Raw genomic sequence first — 14,393 nt, forward strand, 5'->3', positions numbered from 1 at the left:
ACCTCTTTACTACGAGTGGTAACCAAAATCACACTACCTTGACAACCCTAAATTGTCTTCAATTGGTCTTTCAAATGATTCCATAAGACTTTATCTGGAGTCCAAACATCATCAAGTACAAGCAAGAACCTTTTGCCTTTCAACACTCTTTGAAGTTGCTGTATAATTTCTTCCATGGCACTCAAGTCGAATTTCTTTAATAAAAGCATTTCAATCATATCCCTTAAAATTCTTTCAGCATAGAAATTTTCAGACACACATACCCACATTTTTCGATCAAAATGTTTTGCAACTTTATCTTCGTTGTTGTATATATGTCTTGTTAAAGCTGTCTTACCATAACCTGGGGTAAAACATATTTGAAAAAAATAGTATTAGTAAGTTTATTAGGATAAAAAGGCCTATAGTGGAGAATATTATAAGAATAAAATATTGACCTTCTTTTACAAAAAAAATAGAATAAATCACAGCCTACAAAGTTAGATTGAGAAAATAGTGAGAAAATGTAGTCACGACTAATATAAATGCTTCAACGACCATATATTATACTTTGTATAAACAATTTTTGAATTCCATGCAGAATACTCCCACCTTCTCAATTAAGTTTGCCCCTTTATATTTTTGACATAGAATCACCAAATTTTAAATATATCTCAATCTATGTCCACTACCTAAAACTAAAGTCTCACAAACTCTTACTCAAGACATGTTCTGATTGGCTAAACTAAACTGAACTTATTAAAGCTTTACAAAACTGAATTGAATATTTTATGAGAGAAGGAAATTAAGAAATGAAATGAAATGAACTGAACTGAAAATAACCTGAAAAAAACAGACCCTCAATTGGTTTTTAATTTTTACTTAAGTACTTAGTAACAATGTTCTATTAACTTTTCTAGCTTGTTAACAAGGTTGATTTTATATTTTATTTGCGTGCTAAAAAATATTCCGCCAAAGGTTTTGGGGATCATTTTAGTTCTACAAGATTCAAATTGAGCTCAAATTTGGCAAAAAAAAAAAAAAAAAACATAAATGCATCGTTTTGCAAATAAAAAAGTCTCGATTTACGTGTCATTATTTTTTATGCAAAATGAGGCATTTACTTTATCTTTTTTTCAAATCCAAGCTTGATTTAGTTACATTATGACTAAAATAACCCCCAAAACCTTAAACGGGACATTTTATAGCACGCCAATGGAGAAATTTAAAAATTAACCCTATTAAATGGCCACATAATGGCAGGTCACTACTACAGGTAGTAGTAGTAGGGCCCAAATTGTATCTCGGCTCCCCACCAATTTCTTGTAAATTGATTGATTTTGTAGGTGGTTTTTTGATAATAATAATAATAATAATAATAATAATAATAAGGTAGGCTTTGCTATAGCTAGAGGAGTGGGGGCCCAAATTGTATCTCGTCTTCCTACTAATTTATTGTAAGTTGTATGACTTTTTGTTTTTGAGATATAATAATAATAATAATAATAATAATAATAATAATAATAACAACAACAACAACAACAACAACAACAACAACAACAACAACAACAACAACAACTTCCACCTAAAGTTATATGCCCTAATAAGACTAATCGGATTAAGACGAAGGAGTATAAACATTACATATATGTGTATGTTATTTGATATGTTTTGTTTTAGATAAGTTGAATAAACGTACCAAAAAAAAAAAAAAAAAAAAAAAAAAAAAAAAAAAAAAACCCTTGTGTGTAAAGATTATTTTAAAATAAATAAATAAATGTATAAACGTTTAATAGTGTTTGGTTGCTAAAATGGCTTTAGCCTAGGTAATCTTACCTATAAAAGCCCAAATAAGTCCAAAGGTATTACAAAATCCTAAAGGCCCAAAATAAGCCTAGTGCACTAATATGGCTCATACTTGCCCACATATGGACTTATAGGGTTCAGAATTACCCTCACTCATGTATTACTATAAATACTAGGGGTGAACATATGGTCTGATTTCGGGCGATTTGTGTCCAAATCAAATCAAACCACAAAATAAGATTTGGTCAAATTTTCAAACCAAACCAATCATATTAGTATTGAAACTAAATCAAACCGTAATAATGCGGTTTGGTTTGTGGTTTATGATGAGATGACAATTTTTTCAAAAAATTAGCAAATAATACTTCATTAGTTTATAATCTAGTTTAAATAATTAATTCAAACGGATTAAATTGTACTACAGAGTTAAAATAAAAATAACAATAAACTAATCAAGTGCTAACACATAAAATAATACATAACAATCATAAATTCATAATACATATGTCAAAAAAAAAAAAAAAAAAAAAAAAAAAAAAAAAAAAAAAAAAAAAACATATGGAGTACTACATTATAGTCAGTAATAATAGAGTACAAACCGTAAAGTTTTTTTAATTTATTTCTCATGTTTTTTATTTTTTTAATATATAATAATTAAGTTTTTATTTAAAAATTATATAAATATTAAAATATGATTTACTGGTTTATGGTTTGGTTTATAATTTTGCAAAATCGAAAACCGTTTTTACAAAACAAGAAACCAAACAATAATTTTATAAACCGTAAACCAAGCCAAACCACTAAAATACAGTTAGGTCTGGTTTGGTTACGGTCTAAACCAAACTGTGTAAAGTCCTAATAAATACCCCTCAAAACCAATTGGTTGTTAGTGTAGTGGTGATTGAGACTACACTTGGTAATGAGGACTCGTGTTCAATCTCCGCAACAACAATTGGGAGGGGAGTGAAACCTAACCACCCATAAGTGATCCCTGAATCCGGATTAGCCCAAAGGGTGAATCAGGTGAAACGCCAAAAAAAAAAAAAAAAAAAAAAACCCCTCAAGAAGCCAAAGGTAAAGAGAGGTCACTCTTACAATAAGATAGCAATCCTCCTCAACTCTCTCTCCCCTAAAATCCTCTCAATGCATGTATTGTTTGGCATCTATCTTAGGACTACAACAATGCAAAAGTGAAACTTGAGACACGAAATCCATCAATGGAGTCGTGATGAAGACTAGAAGATGCGAGGATTTTCGGCGAGCGAGTATCAGACTTTAACGCCACTGTACACGCGGTTCCGGCGACCAGCCCGGTGAGGCTAGTATCGGAACTAAGGTTGTGGGTTAAAGGTGAAGGAGGGGAGAGAAAGTGGAGTAAGAACAATAAAGGATGTTAAGGAGAGAGAAAATGAGGAGTGGGTTAAAGGTGAAGAGTGCATCTTGTCGCATAGTTTTTATATGCATTTGTTGCTATAGGAGGGAAAAATTAGAAAATGGTTTTAGTGGTACATATATTTTTTGTACTATTATACAGGTATATTGTACCATTTATGTCTTAGTAGTACTATTATATCTCACTAGAGTATAGTATTTTAATGTGCCATTTACATATTTATTTGTATTATTAGCATAATATTTATACCACTACAACATGTAATGGTACTATTTACCTATAAAATGTTACTTTATACTCTCACTGCAACTGCAACTTCAACTTTGTTACTAAATTGCCATCCTACATGCAATGTTTGCATATAGGAGCTATGCGCTAGATCTTAACCAAAGGTGAAGGAGAAGAGAGAAAGTGGAGTAAGAGTGAGTGGGAGTGAAAATGAGGGAGGGTGTGAGAAGTCAGTCATGTAACTATGGCCGCACAAAGTCACAAACAACAAATCCACTTGACCGACGAACTAATTGGTGAGGCTTGCCTCACCCAATAGTTTGTGTTTTCTTTTAACACACTATTTAAAATATTTTGTTTCGATCTCTACCTATATAAATATTTTCAAAATAAGATTAAAAAATTATGATTTTTTCAGTTTAGCTCTTTATACATAGTATGATATTATATCTATCGTTTTAGATAATTCTAGAAATTATAAGAAATTAATTATATTGTGGTTAAAATTTTGTCGAGTGTATCTATGTTTTTTTTTTTGGTGTATAGAGAGCCACAAGGGCGAGGGGTGAGAATTGATCCCAATATCTCCTGGAACCGGGAGGGAATGAAGTTCTAACCACTTGAGCTATCCCTCACTCTCGTCGAGTGTATCTATGTGCATGTGTGGATTTTTATTTTGTATACAATTATAAACCTTTGATATTAAATATAGTGTATGTTAAGCTAATGATAGATAGCGAATATTATTGTGTGTAGCATAGAACGTAACCTAGTTAAGTATAAAATAGTTTCAAGATCGATTTGCAATTAAATTAATTAAAATAGTTTTAAATTTTGTGTATGTGTTGCTATATATGGGGGATTTTAGTTTTGAATTAATGTAAAAGTATATAGCACTATAAGCGTAATAAAAAAAAACACAAAATAAATTCAAAAGCACATGCATATTTAAATTTACCTCCAAGCCCAACAATAGCAATGGTGGAGAGATGTTCCTTATCATTGTTTGGACTACATATCATTTCTAGCAACTTTTTCATATCTTCTCCCCTCCCAAACAATTCAAAAGCAATTGCATTTTTTCGAATATTCTCCAAGTTTGTCCTCTCGACACCATCAACACCATGAGAGCAATTAGTAGATTTATCTACCATCTTAAATGGTGTGAGACCAATTCTTTTAGCCTCCTTGTCCAACTCATCAAACTTAGTAAGGATTTCAAGCCTCTTGTGAGTCATTCGAAAGCGGAAGACTATGGGGTTTTTCGAGAGAGTGAAGAAAGTGCACACCTTATTTTTATGCAAGATGTTCTTACCCAATTCATGTTCTCTACATAGGATTTCATAGGCGTTGTCATCCATAACATTATCAACAAAGTAAGCCACATTCGTGACTTTTTGGAGCCATTTTTTCACAAAGAGGTTATCAATATCATGCTTTTCTTTTCCAACAACCTCTAAAAGGCACTTGAGATCTTCAAGGTGATCTTTGGAATCCCAAGAAACGCTTTCTAAAGCTTGATCAACTACAAACTGAGTTGTTGCCTTTACGACATCTAATGGTAAGTCTACCATCTTGAGTTTTTATAAGATAAAAGCTTAAAGAGATTTTTTAAGTCGAAGCTAAGGTTGTTTGTGAAGTGGTAGTCGAATCAAAGAGGAAAAAGTGTTATATAATATGATTTTTTTTTGTTGGATGTGTTGTGGTTGTTACTTCATTGATCTTGCAGCCTATAAATAATGTGTAAGTATTTTATTCCTTACTAACTTTAGAGTAAAAGTTATTCGATGTTTACTTGTTATCACAAACCTTCCAATATGTGTGAATAAAGTCATTCATTACTTATCATCTTGATTCATATTTTTATCTTACCTATCTTGCATTAGCTTTGGGTAAAATAATTTATTCTAGCCTTCACTTGAGTTAACATATAATCATACTTTTAGTTTCCCAAGTAATGAATATACTAGATTAACTTCGTGTGTTGTGTGATTAAAATAAATTTTTTACTTTATTTAAAATTAGTTATTACTCCTTATACTAAAATTTTGAATTATAATATCATTCATTTGTAATAAGAAAATATGGGAAAAATTGTCGGAAATATGACATTTCACTGGTCTTTCAAAAATAAAACGACTTTTTGATTGTTTCAAAATAAAATAATATTTGACACAAATCTACTCAAAATGGAACATGGCCAATTGGTTATTTTTTTAATAAGTTGATTGCAACATGTATCGTATGGTAATTGGTACTCCCTCCATATTTTATTAGTTGCTCCACTTTTGTTTGCGGCCGTATTTTATTAATTGCTCCATTTTTTTCAAACTTTTAACACTATTTTACTACGGAGTATTTTTCCCCCCCACTAGTAGTCTTATCATATCATACAAAGTATTTAAATATGTTTCATATTCTCTCTCCTCATCTTAATTTTTTTTTTGGTTTCATATTATTCGACCAACCCCACTTCTCTCTCCTCGTCTTATTTTATTACTTTCTACTATTTTCTCTAAAACTCTACGCGTGGAAAAATGGAACAAGTAATAAAGTACGAAGGGAGTAGGTTTTTTTTATAACTTTCTTTTTAAAAAAGAAATAATCATATGTGCGAATAGTACAACCACAGACCTTGTCACTAGTCACTACCACACGCTATTTAATTTTGGATACCGGATCTAATCTGATTCGAAAACTATGATATCCAAAATTTTTGATTGGAGAACTTGCATTTCAAATCCGATCAGATTTTATTGGATACCTGATAAGTGCCAAATATGTCACTATTTATTTAGAAGTTTCTAGTTAGTTTTTCATAGTTTTGATGTATTTTTACTTGGATTTAATAACGTTTTATTACCTTTGTCATGTTTTCGTGTGAAATGTCATTATTGCTCAATTTTGGCTTTTCTTGCATATTTTGGTTGCTTATGGAATTAGATTAAACTTTATTGGTCTATTCTTATGTTTAGGAACACTTAGATATGTTCATTGCTCAAGATTGAAGAAATATAAAACATTAATAACAAGTAATGAAGAAATGTGCACTTGATTTGTAAAGATTGAACTTCAAATGACTATATCTTTTTATATACAAAACATTTTGGGGTGAATCCAATTGAAGATGAAAGATTATCTCGAGAAATTTCCAACAACAGGTTATATGCCCAATCCCGATGTAAAACATGGGAGATATGTTCATTTGAAGCAGAGCGATTTGCCAAGTTCGATAGGTTCTGGCGCGCACCCTATGAGCTACGCCCGCTCCAAACTAACTGGAATGATTCTGCCTCTCACTGCCGCAGCAAGGAGCGCCCATGCACTAACTTTAGAGCGCCCGCTCCTATGAGGGCTGCTTGACTTTTTGCAAAGCTTCCTAGGCAATTTAGTAAGGGGTATAAATAAATTTTTTTTGCTCATTTTAGAGAGATGAATTGATTTTTAAGTAGTTTTTAGGTTAGTTTTAGCTTTTTAGAGAAAGAAACTCTAAAATTTTGGAGAGAAAAAGTGAGAAACACAATGGTTTTCATGGATTTTGGATAATTAAAGGAGGAATTTGATGATTTGAAGATCTTCATCTTATATCAATGAACATTCTTACTCTCTTTTCTCTTTATGCTTTATTTAATTGCTTTGTTAATCATGTTTGAGTAGATTTCCTTCTACTAGGTGTTGAGTGAAGACTTGTAATGGTTAATTGAGCTATTTGAGATAAATTTGATGATAACTATATGATTAAATTGATTGAATTGATGATGGCATGTTGTTTGTTTTAGATTGGATTGATCTCCCATTAAACATGGGCATCGTGTCGTGCCAGGCCATGCCTGGGTGGGGCTCGTGTCGGGCCATGCCGTGCCAAATTTTGGTACACCCCAGCCCACTGCGCGGCCCTGCGGACGGTGCCGTGCCGGGCAGCGGGCCAATCTGTATTTTTTTAAATATATATTTATGTATATAAAAAAAATAATTTTTTTTAACAACTTAAGTTTATATAAATAATGTTATTAATTTAGGAAAAATTGACATGAATAATCCCAACTTTGCTTCATTCGCCCAAAATAATCCCAACTTTGGATCATTTTTTAATAATCCGAACTTTGATATTGATTTGCTTCTAGTGGTCCCAACCGGTTTTTTAACTTGTTATAGTAAGTTGTCTGACACGTGTCAGCATATGATTTGTAAAAAATTAAAAATTAAAAATAATTCAGAATTTTTTTTTAAAAAAATAAATTAATTAACTCAAAAACCACCTTACTAGTTCTTCAAACAAAAAAAAAACCAGCTTACTGATTGTAGGGAATAATTTCAAGCTTTTAAAATCCCACTAGCTTGAACCCCACTGTGATCATACACTAAAGTACGGTGGCGTCCAAAAGGGAAGAAGATAGAGCAAAAGAGTCGCCAACAAGTTTTTAAGGAACTTGTAAACCGTTCACGAGGTGAAGGTTACACCCCTTAACGATCCAAGAGATCGTCAACTCCATAAGGTCATGAACCAAAATAGGGTTCGGGGATGATGGTACAAATCCAACCTAAAAGAGATTGAACCTGCCCTAATAATAGGCCTCTACTTCATTCTGCTTGTATTCATGTGCGCTTTCTGACTAACATACAATCAATAGGTTTAACCCTAAACCTGTTTAATCTATGTTGGTTGAATTTAATGCACAAATAAATCTATTATTGGCGATCACTTGAATTTATAATCATATTAACCCTAACAAGATTATTAATTATCTTATTAAGCGTGATTGCAAGTACCAATTCCCTTTAAACATGCAATAAAGGTGATCAAGCAATAAATATAAATAATATGATACATATCAAGCAACACAATAAATAATCAATAATTATACACTACTACAAAAAACCCCTATCGAGTCGCCTGTAAATGACCTAACGAGTTGCTTTAAAGGTGACTCCACAGCCACCGACACAACAACTTCCAATTTTAGGAGTCGCCTCTGAGGCGACTTATATAGCTTCTATATAAGTCGCCTATTAGTTGTTAGGCGACTCTATTTGTTAAGCTATTGTGTCGCTTGTGTTGACTCCATAGGTTAATCTATTGTGTCGCTTGTGTTGAAAGAGGCGACACGTAAAAAATCAACATTTTTTCCAATTATTTTTATTAGCTCATGTAATGTCAGTGTTTATGACACTCAGCATGCTTGATCTCTGGTTCTTTGCCTAGAAGGTTGAAGTTCTTGCCATTATGCCAAAGTTACTTTTCATATATATATATATATATGATATTGTAACTATTTTATATACATTTTTAGAATTAACCTATCGAGTCGCGTCTTACGTATTAGGCGACTTATTAGGTAGTGGTCATATAATAAAACACCTAACAAGTCAGACTTTTAGAGTCACCTATATATAAGGTGTGACTTGTAAACATATCGAGTCGCCTCATACTTATTAGGCGACTTGTTATGTTGAGGTTAAAATCAACAAAGCATTTAATGAGTCGCCTAATATACATGAGGTGACTTGATAGGTTTACAAGTCGCACCATATATGCATGTGACTCTATAACCCGACTTATTAGGTGGCTTAAATTAGATTTTTAAAGTCACCTGTATATAAGGAGTGACTTTTTAACCTATCAAGTCGCCTTATAAATATTAGGCGACTCATTAGGTGAGAGTCATAGATAAGAAAACTCACCTATTGAAATATGTATAAGGCGACTCGACATGCTTTTAAGTCGCACCTTATGTACAGGTGAATTTGAAAATCTAATTTAAACCACCAAATAAGTCGGATTATAGAGTCGCATGCATATATGGGGCGACTTGTTAACTTATCAAGTCACCTCATATATATTAGGCGACTCGTTAGGTGCTTTGTTGATTTTAACCCCAACTTAACAAGTCGCCTAATAAATATGAGGCGACTCGATAGGTTTATAAGTCGCATCTTATGTACAGGTGACTCTAAAAGTCCGACTTATTAGGGGTTTTTTGTAGTAGTGATAATCATCATCAAAATAATAATAATAATAATCATAATCATGATCATGTTAAAGCATAATAAACATAGCAAGATCCTAGGCATGATACTAACATGAATTAATATTAGAAAGAAAATAGGAAGCATCACACTTTTAATCATACTTGATATTAAGATTACCCTAGACATGATACTAGGAATCAAAATAACGCTCTAAACATGATTTCTACATCATAAATCAATTAAACCATTAAAGTACTTACGTGGATGTCTCGTACCTCTTTCTAATAACAAAATACACACGTTAGTAACTTCAAGGAAAATAAATAATCACAGCAATTAAATTAAATAATTGAAATAGAGATTTGGGACCAAACCCCCAGAAATTAAAACCTTTCACGTCTAGGGCGAAGGCAACTTCGAATAAGGCTAGGTGTATCAAGATCTTGTGAATGCGGAATTTTGTATTTGAAAGAAAGAATTTTTATTCTAAAGAATTAAAGAAAGAGAGAATGCTAAAGAATGAATATTATTGAAAGTTGATGAATGAATGATTGATGCTTCTTGATGAATGAAAACGGAGTTTTTGATACGATATTTATAGAGAAAATCATCCAAAAAAGATAATTTAACAAAACAGAGTCTGGAGATCGCAAAACCACCTTGGCGCCAGCCCTGGCTAATTGGCGCTAGGACCAGTGGCTAGAGCCAGGCGCCAATAGCTAGCGCCTTTCGCCAATCCTGATTCCAGGCGCCAAGGCCTGGGGTTGGACGCCAAACTGACATTTAACGCGTTTTCAAAAATATGATAAATTTCCCGTACTGGAAGATAAAATAATATAATTTCAAACGAAAATGCTATTTGATCTGATTAAAACTCTGAAGAGTCCTAATTGAATTAAGAATGATAAGACCTTCTAGAATGTTCTAGAAGACTAAAACCATTCCTAATTACATTAGGAATGATAAATTATATTAGGCCCTCCCCTAGATCATTAGGCCGTACTTAAAGCTCAAACCGGGCCCAATTTAGTAAATTGGCCATAACTTCCTCAATATTCATCGGAATCGGGCTTATAATATATCGTTGGAAAGGTCTTTGCAAGACCCATCCAACTACACCACTATTGGACCCATATCATGGACCAACCAAACTGGATTGGCTGTTTTCTTAAAATAAAGTTTTCAAAATCAGGGAGAAGAGAAAAGAAATAAAAACTTTCCGCAACACTAGACCTTTCCACACTTTTGTTTCATTCGATTATGATTCGACGTGAAAGACACTCATCACCGGGTTTGGTTTTGGGGAGACACAAATGGGTGTCTACAGAAGCCCCCACTTTGACTGAGTTTGGAGAAACACAAGTTTTAAAAACGAAAGCCAAAGTATCAATAGGGACGGAGAATGATTCAGAACGTTCTGCGATCCTAAATCAATCTTGTAACGCCGATACCTGCAAAACAATGTTAGTTAAACAGATAAAAGAGTTAAGAAACGCGTATCTTGCACCGTCGAGCACACGTCTCTGAAAGTAACCGATTGTCGTTGTTGCTGTTGTTGTGACGACCTCCTGCAAGCTAGAGAATGCCATCCCGCTGGAAAACCGCTACGCCTTGTAACTGCTTCCAAATTAGAAGATTGCTTCGCCCGAAACTACCTTCTCCGCTGTGATAATATTCCACGTCCAAGGGAATATCATCGAAAATTATTTCTCTTGAAATAATTTTCATCCGCATTATGATCATCTTCCATGCCTCAGGAACTATGATCGAAGACAACCTCACCCGAAATTACCTTCAGTTGTTTGTGACAACTTTCCGCAAGCTAGGGAATGATGCCGAAGACATCTTCTCTTGAAGTCATCCTCATTTGATGCGATAATTTCCCAAAGGAAATTACCGAAGATCCACGCCTGTCGATCTTTAAAAGTTCGCCTGAACTTTGCTTTTGTTATGCCTGTATGTCGGCGCTCTTTTGCTTTGAACCTGTATGTCGGCGCTCTTTTGCTCTTGAACCTGTATATCGGTGCCTTTTGCTAATGAACCAATGCTTAGGCGCTTTAAGCTTAGTGAGACGATCTTTTTATCAGGTCGATCACTTTGTGCAATCAAGCCGATTACTTAATCATGTCAAATTGTTTAGAGGGGCTAACTGGCTTACCAAGGAACCCAAAATATGTTGCAGAAAGCTAGCACAACCCCAACAGGTGGCTGGCTGCTTTGGCGTCGCTGAAAAACAATCAGCGCCAGCCATATGGCATTAGCGCCAGGCGCTGGCATTGGCGTCTGGCGCCAAGCACAGAACGTGACGCCAATGCCTAGGGACTGGCGCCAGCACGGATTCTTCTTTAAATTTAATTTTCCGTTCATTTCTTGCCCTGTTTGTCGCGAAACAGCCCGAGAGAAGTCCGAAAACTTCAATTGATCGTTGCTCACTCATTTCTCAACCGAATTCGCTCAAATTTGTTGCAAATCAAAGCTCTCTTCATCTATATTTCCGATCTATGTAAGTTTTTCTCAAACTCATACCGGTTTTTATGAATTCTTGGCATGTTTATTCACGAATTTCATGAAAATTCAAAACTTATAATGCTCAATTTGCTTTGTTTATCAAGTTTTATGCCATGAAATTGCTTGTTTATGTTTGTATATTTCCTTGGGAGTGATTTGAGACTTGTTTGACAAAATTTGGTGAAGAAATGAGCAATCTGCCATTGTTGGACCTCTTAAGGTCGTGAAGAACAATGTGGCTTGTTCTTGATGTTTTCGTTAGCAATTCTTGTTCAATTTGTCACAATAATCACTATAGTGTTGCAAGAAATTGTTTGATTGCTTGAAAAAATGCTGTCATGCTCAATTTGAATTTGTGCTCTGTTTTAGTACTACGTACTCTGTTTTCGCGAACATAGTATCATGCAGCTAGGCGAACCCTTAGATACTATAGAACCTTAATTTATGATGATTTTGCACAATGTAGCCTGGCTAGACAACGAGGCTCGGGTTTACGGTCCCGAAACACTCGACGGGAACATGAGCCCGTGGAGGACGACACTACACCGTCCACTTCGCTTGGTCGGTTCCCAGAGTGGGATGAGTAGATTTTGTTCTTTGCCCCTGTCCACCACATTTCCGAGAGGGTGAGACGGAGAACCGAGCCTGGGAGGACACGACATCACGGCTCTGGCTGTGATGGTCTAGGCGATTTGTATAGAATGCACATCGCCAGAGATCGAGAGACGAGACTCCTATGGGAGTCTTGAGGACTGGTGGCCTTGTTCGAGACTTCTGAGGCTATGGTCGCCTCCAGCGGGGGTCACCACGTAGTACGCGCTTTGGTGGAGTTCTTCTGGGACACCACCAACACCTTTCATTTTCCCTGGGGTGAGATGATGGTCACTCCTACAGACTTCAGTCTCATCACAGGACTGGAGTTCTCTTCTGTGCCACTGCCGTTCGACGACAGTATCGACGTCTTTTCTCCAGAGGTCGAGGAGCTGTTGGGGCCGATTGCTGTTCGGGCCCGAGATGAGGTCGAGACGACTTAGTTCAGTGCTAGAGGGATTCCCCGTTCGACGCTGGCAGCGGCTCTTGATGACGATGCGACCACCCGAGAGCAGCGGGTGCGCATCTTCGTGCTGATGTTATTGTCAGGGACACTCTCCCCTGACAGGGGTAGTAGGGCATTGCTTTACTACCTCCCTGCTGTTCGCGATCTCCAGCGGATCGGGACTTATGACTGGGCCAGCTTGGCCTATACTGACTTCGTTCGCGTGCTGAGGGACTCGTGTCGTCACCGGTCCTTTAGGACGAACGTTGCTTTGTCTGCTTTCTGGAAAGTCGTAGAGGTAAACATTATTCCCTATAAAGTTTAGTCCTACATGTTAGTTAGCTTTTACTCACGCGTTTAATTTCTTGTAGATCTAATTCTACGAGTACTTTCCTTCCATTGCGCCGGCGAGACCATCGCCGAGGGGGTATCCGGTAAGCGCCTCTTGGGGCGGCCACCATGTGGACCTGTCTATTGCACGTGTCCGGAGTCGGATCATCTCGGTACGACTTTTAGTGTTTATCTTGCTCTTCTGTGATGTTTTGGACATGTTCTTACCCGATTGGTATTTTTTGTAGGGACCTAAGGTAGTATACCGACCGTGGGGTGGTTGGACAGTACTTGGATTAGCCGTACAATACTCTGCTAAGCGTCGCTACTTTCTGGGGACCTATGGAGCGGTTGCTTACTTAGGGGAGAAAGTTGCTAGACAACACTCTTCCAATGCTTTCGTTGTTCCTGCTCCTCCACCACGTCACATGTTCGACGAGAGAGAGTTATCGAGCATGGCTGAGGAGTCTGCTTCCCTCTGGCGGTCCCATGTGATCCTTGGGCGGAGTTATGCTGAGGAGCTACTTCCTTTGTTGGCTCCAGCCCCTATACCGGCCAAGGATGTGAGGGTAAAATCCTTAACTTTTTGTTTTTTGCTGAGTAGCCCCCAAGTAATACCTTACTGATTTCTTTTCGTCTTATCAGGATAGTCCCACTGAGTTTGTGACACCCCGTATGTCCATCCACTACCAGGGGACGTACGGGCCGATCGAGGAGATGATTTCTCCGGCTCCTGAGGGCGAGCGCTTCGTGGAGCGGTCGATTCCTCGTCACCAGACCAGGGTAAGTCTAATTTTAATTTAGAGTCTTGTATTCAGTCACCATGTATTTTCACTGACTTATTTTCCTTGACAGTTCTCACTCGAGGTGGTTTCGGCTATGGCACGATGCATAGATGCCTTCCGGAGCCAACTCGTTCGGATGAGGAACGCGGCTACCTGTCGTCGAGACGACGCTGTCCGAGAGGTAACTTTTCTTCACTTATTATTTCTGCATTATGCTTCAGTTTTTACCTTGTTTCTGATTTAATTCTTTTTTGCAGGGTCAGCCGATTGCTTCTCACACCCGTACGAGGCCTGAGGGGCGGAGAGATCCGGCGAGGTCTAGCTCGAGACGTCGTCGCACTTCATCCGGAGGCAGAGG

At 36.3% G+C, this 14,393-nt stretch overlaps 1 protein-coding gene across 1 annotated transcript; it reads right to left on the bottom strand.

The window, feature by feature from the left end:
- Nucleotides 1–47: 47 nt before the first annotated feature.
- On the bottom strand, nt 48–4,980 carry LOC145640435 (disease resistance protein RGA2-like). The gene is made up of 2 exons (XM_081691718.1): nt 4,365–4,980; nt 48–343 (listed from the first exon to the last, which is right to left on the bottom strand). Exons 1-2 carry the CDS (start codon nt 4,978–4,980, stop codon nt 48–50), a joined length of 912 nt encoding a protein of 303 aa, XP_081547844.1.
- Between the last annotated feature and the right edge of the window lie 9,413 nt (nt 4,981–14,393).

Source organism: Chenopodium album, chromosome 7, assembly GCF_948465745.1.
Source record: "Chenopodium album chromosome 7, dcCheAlbu1.1, whole genome shotgun sequence".
NCBI classification, from domain to species: Eukaryota; Viridiplantae; Streptophyta; class Magnoliopsida; order Caryophyllales; family Amaranthaceae; genus Chenopodium; species Chenopodium album.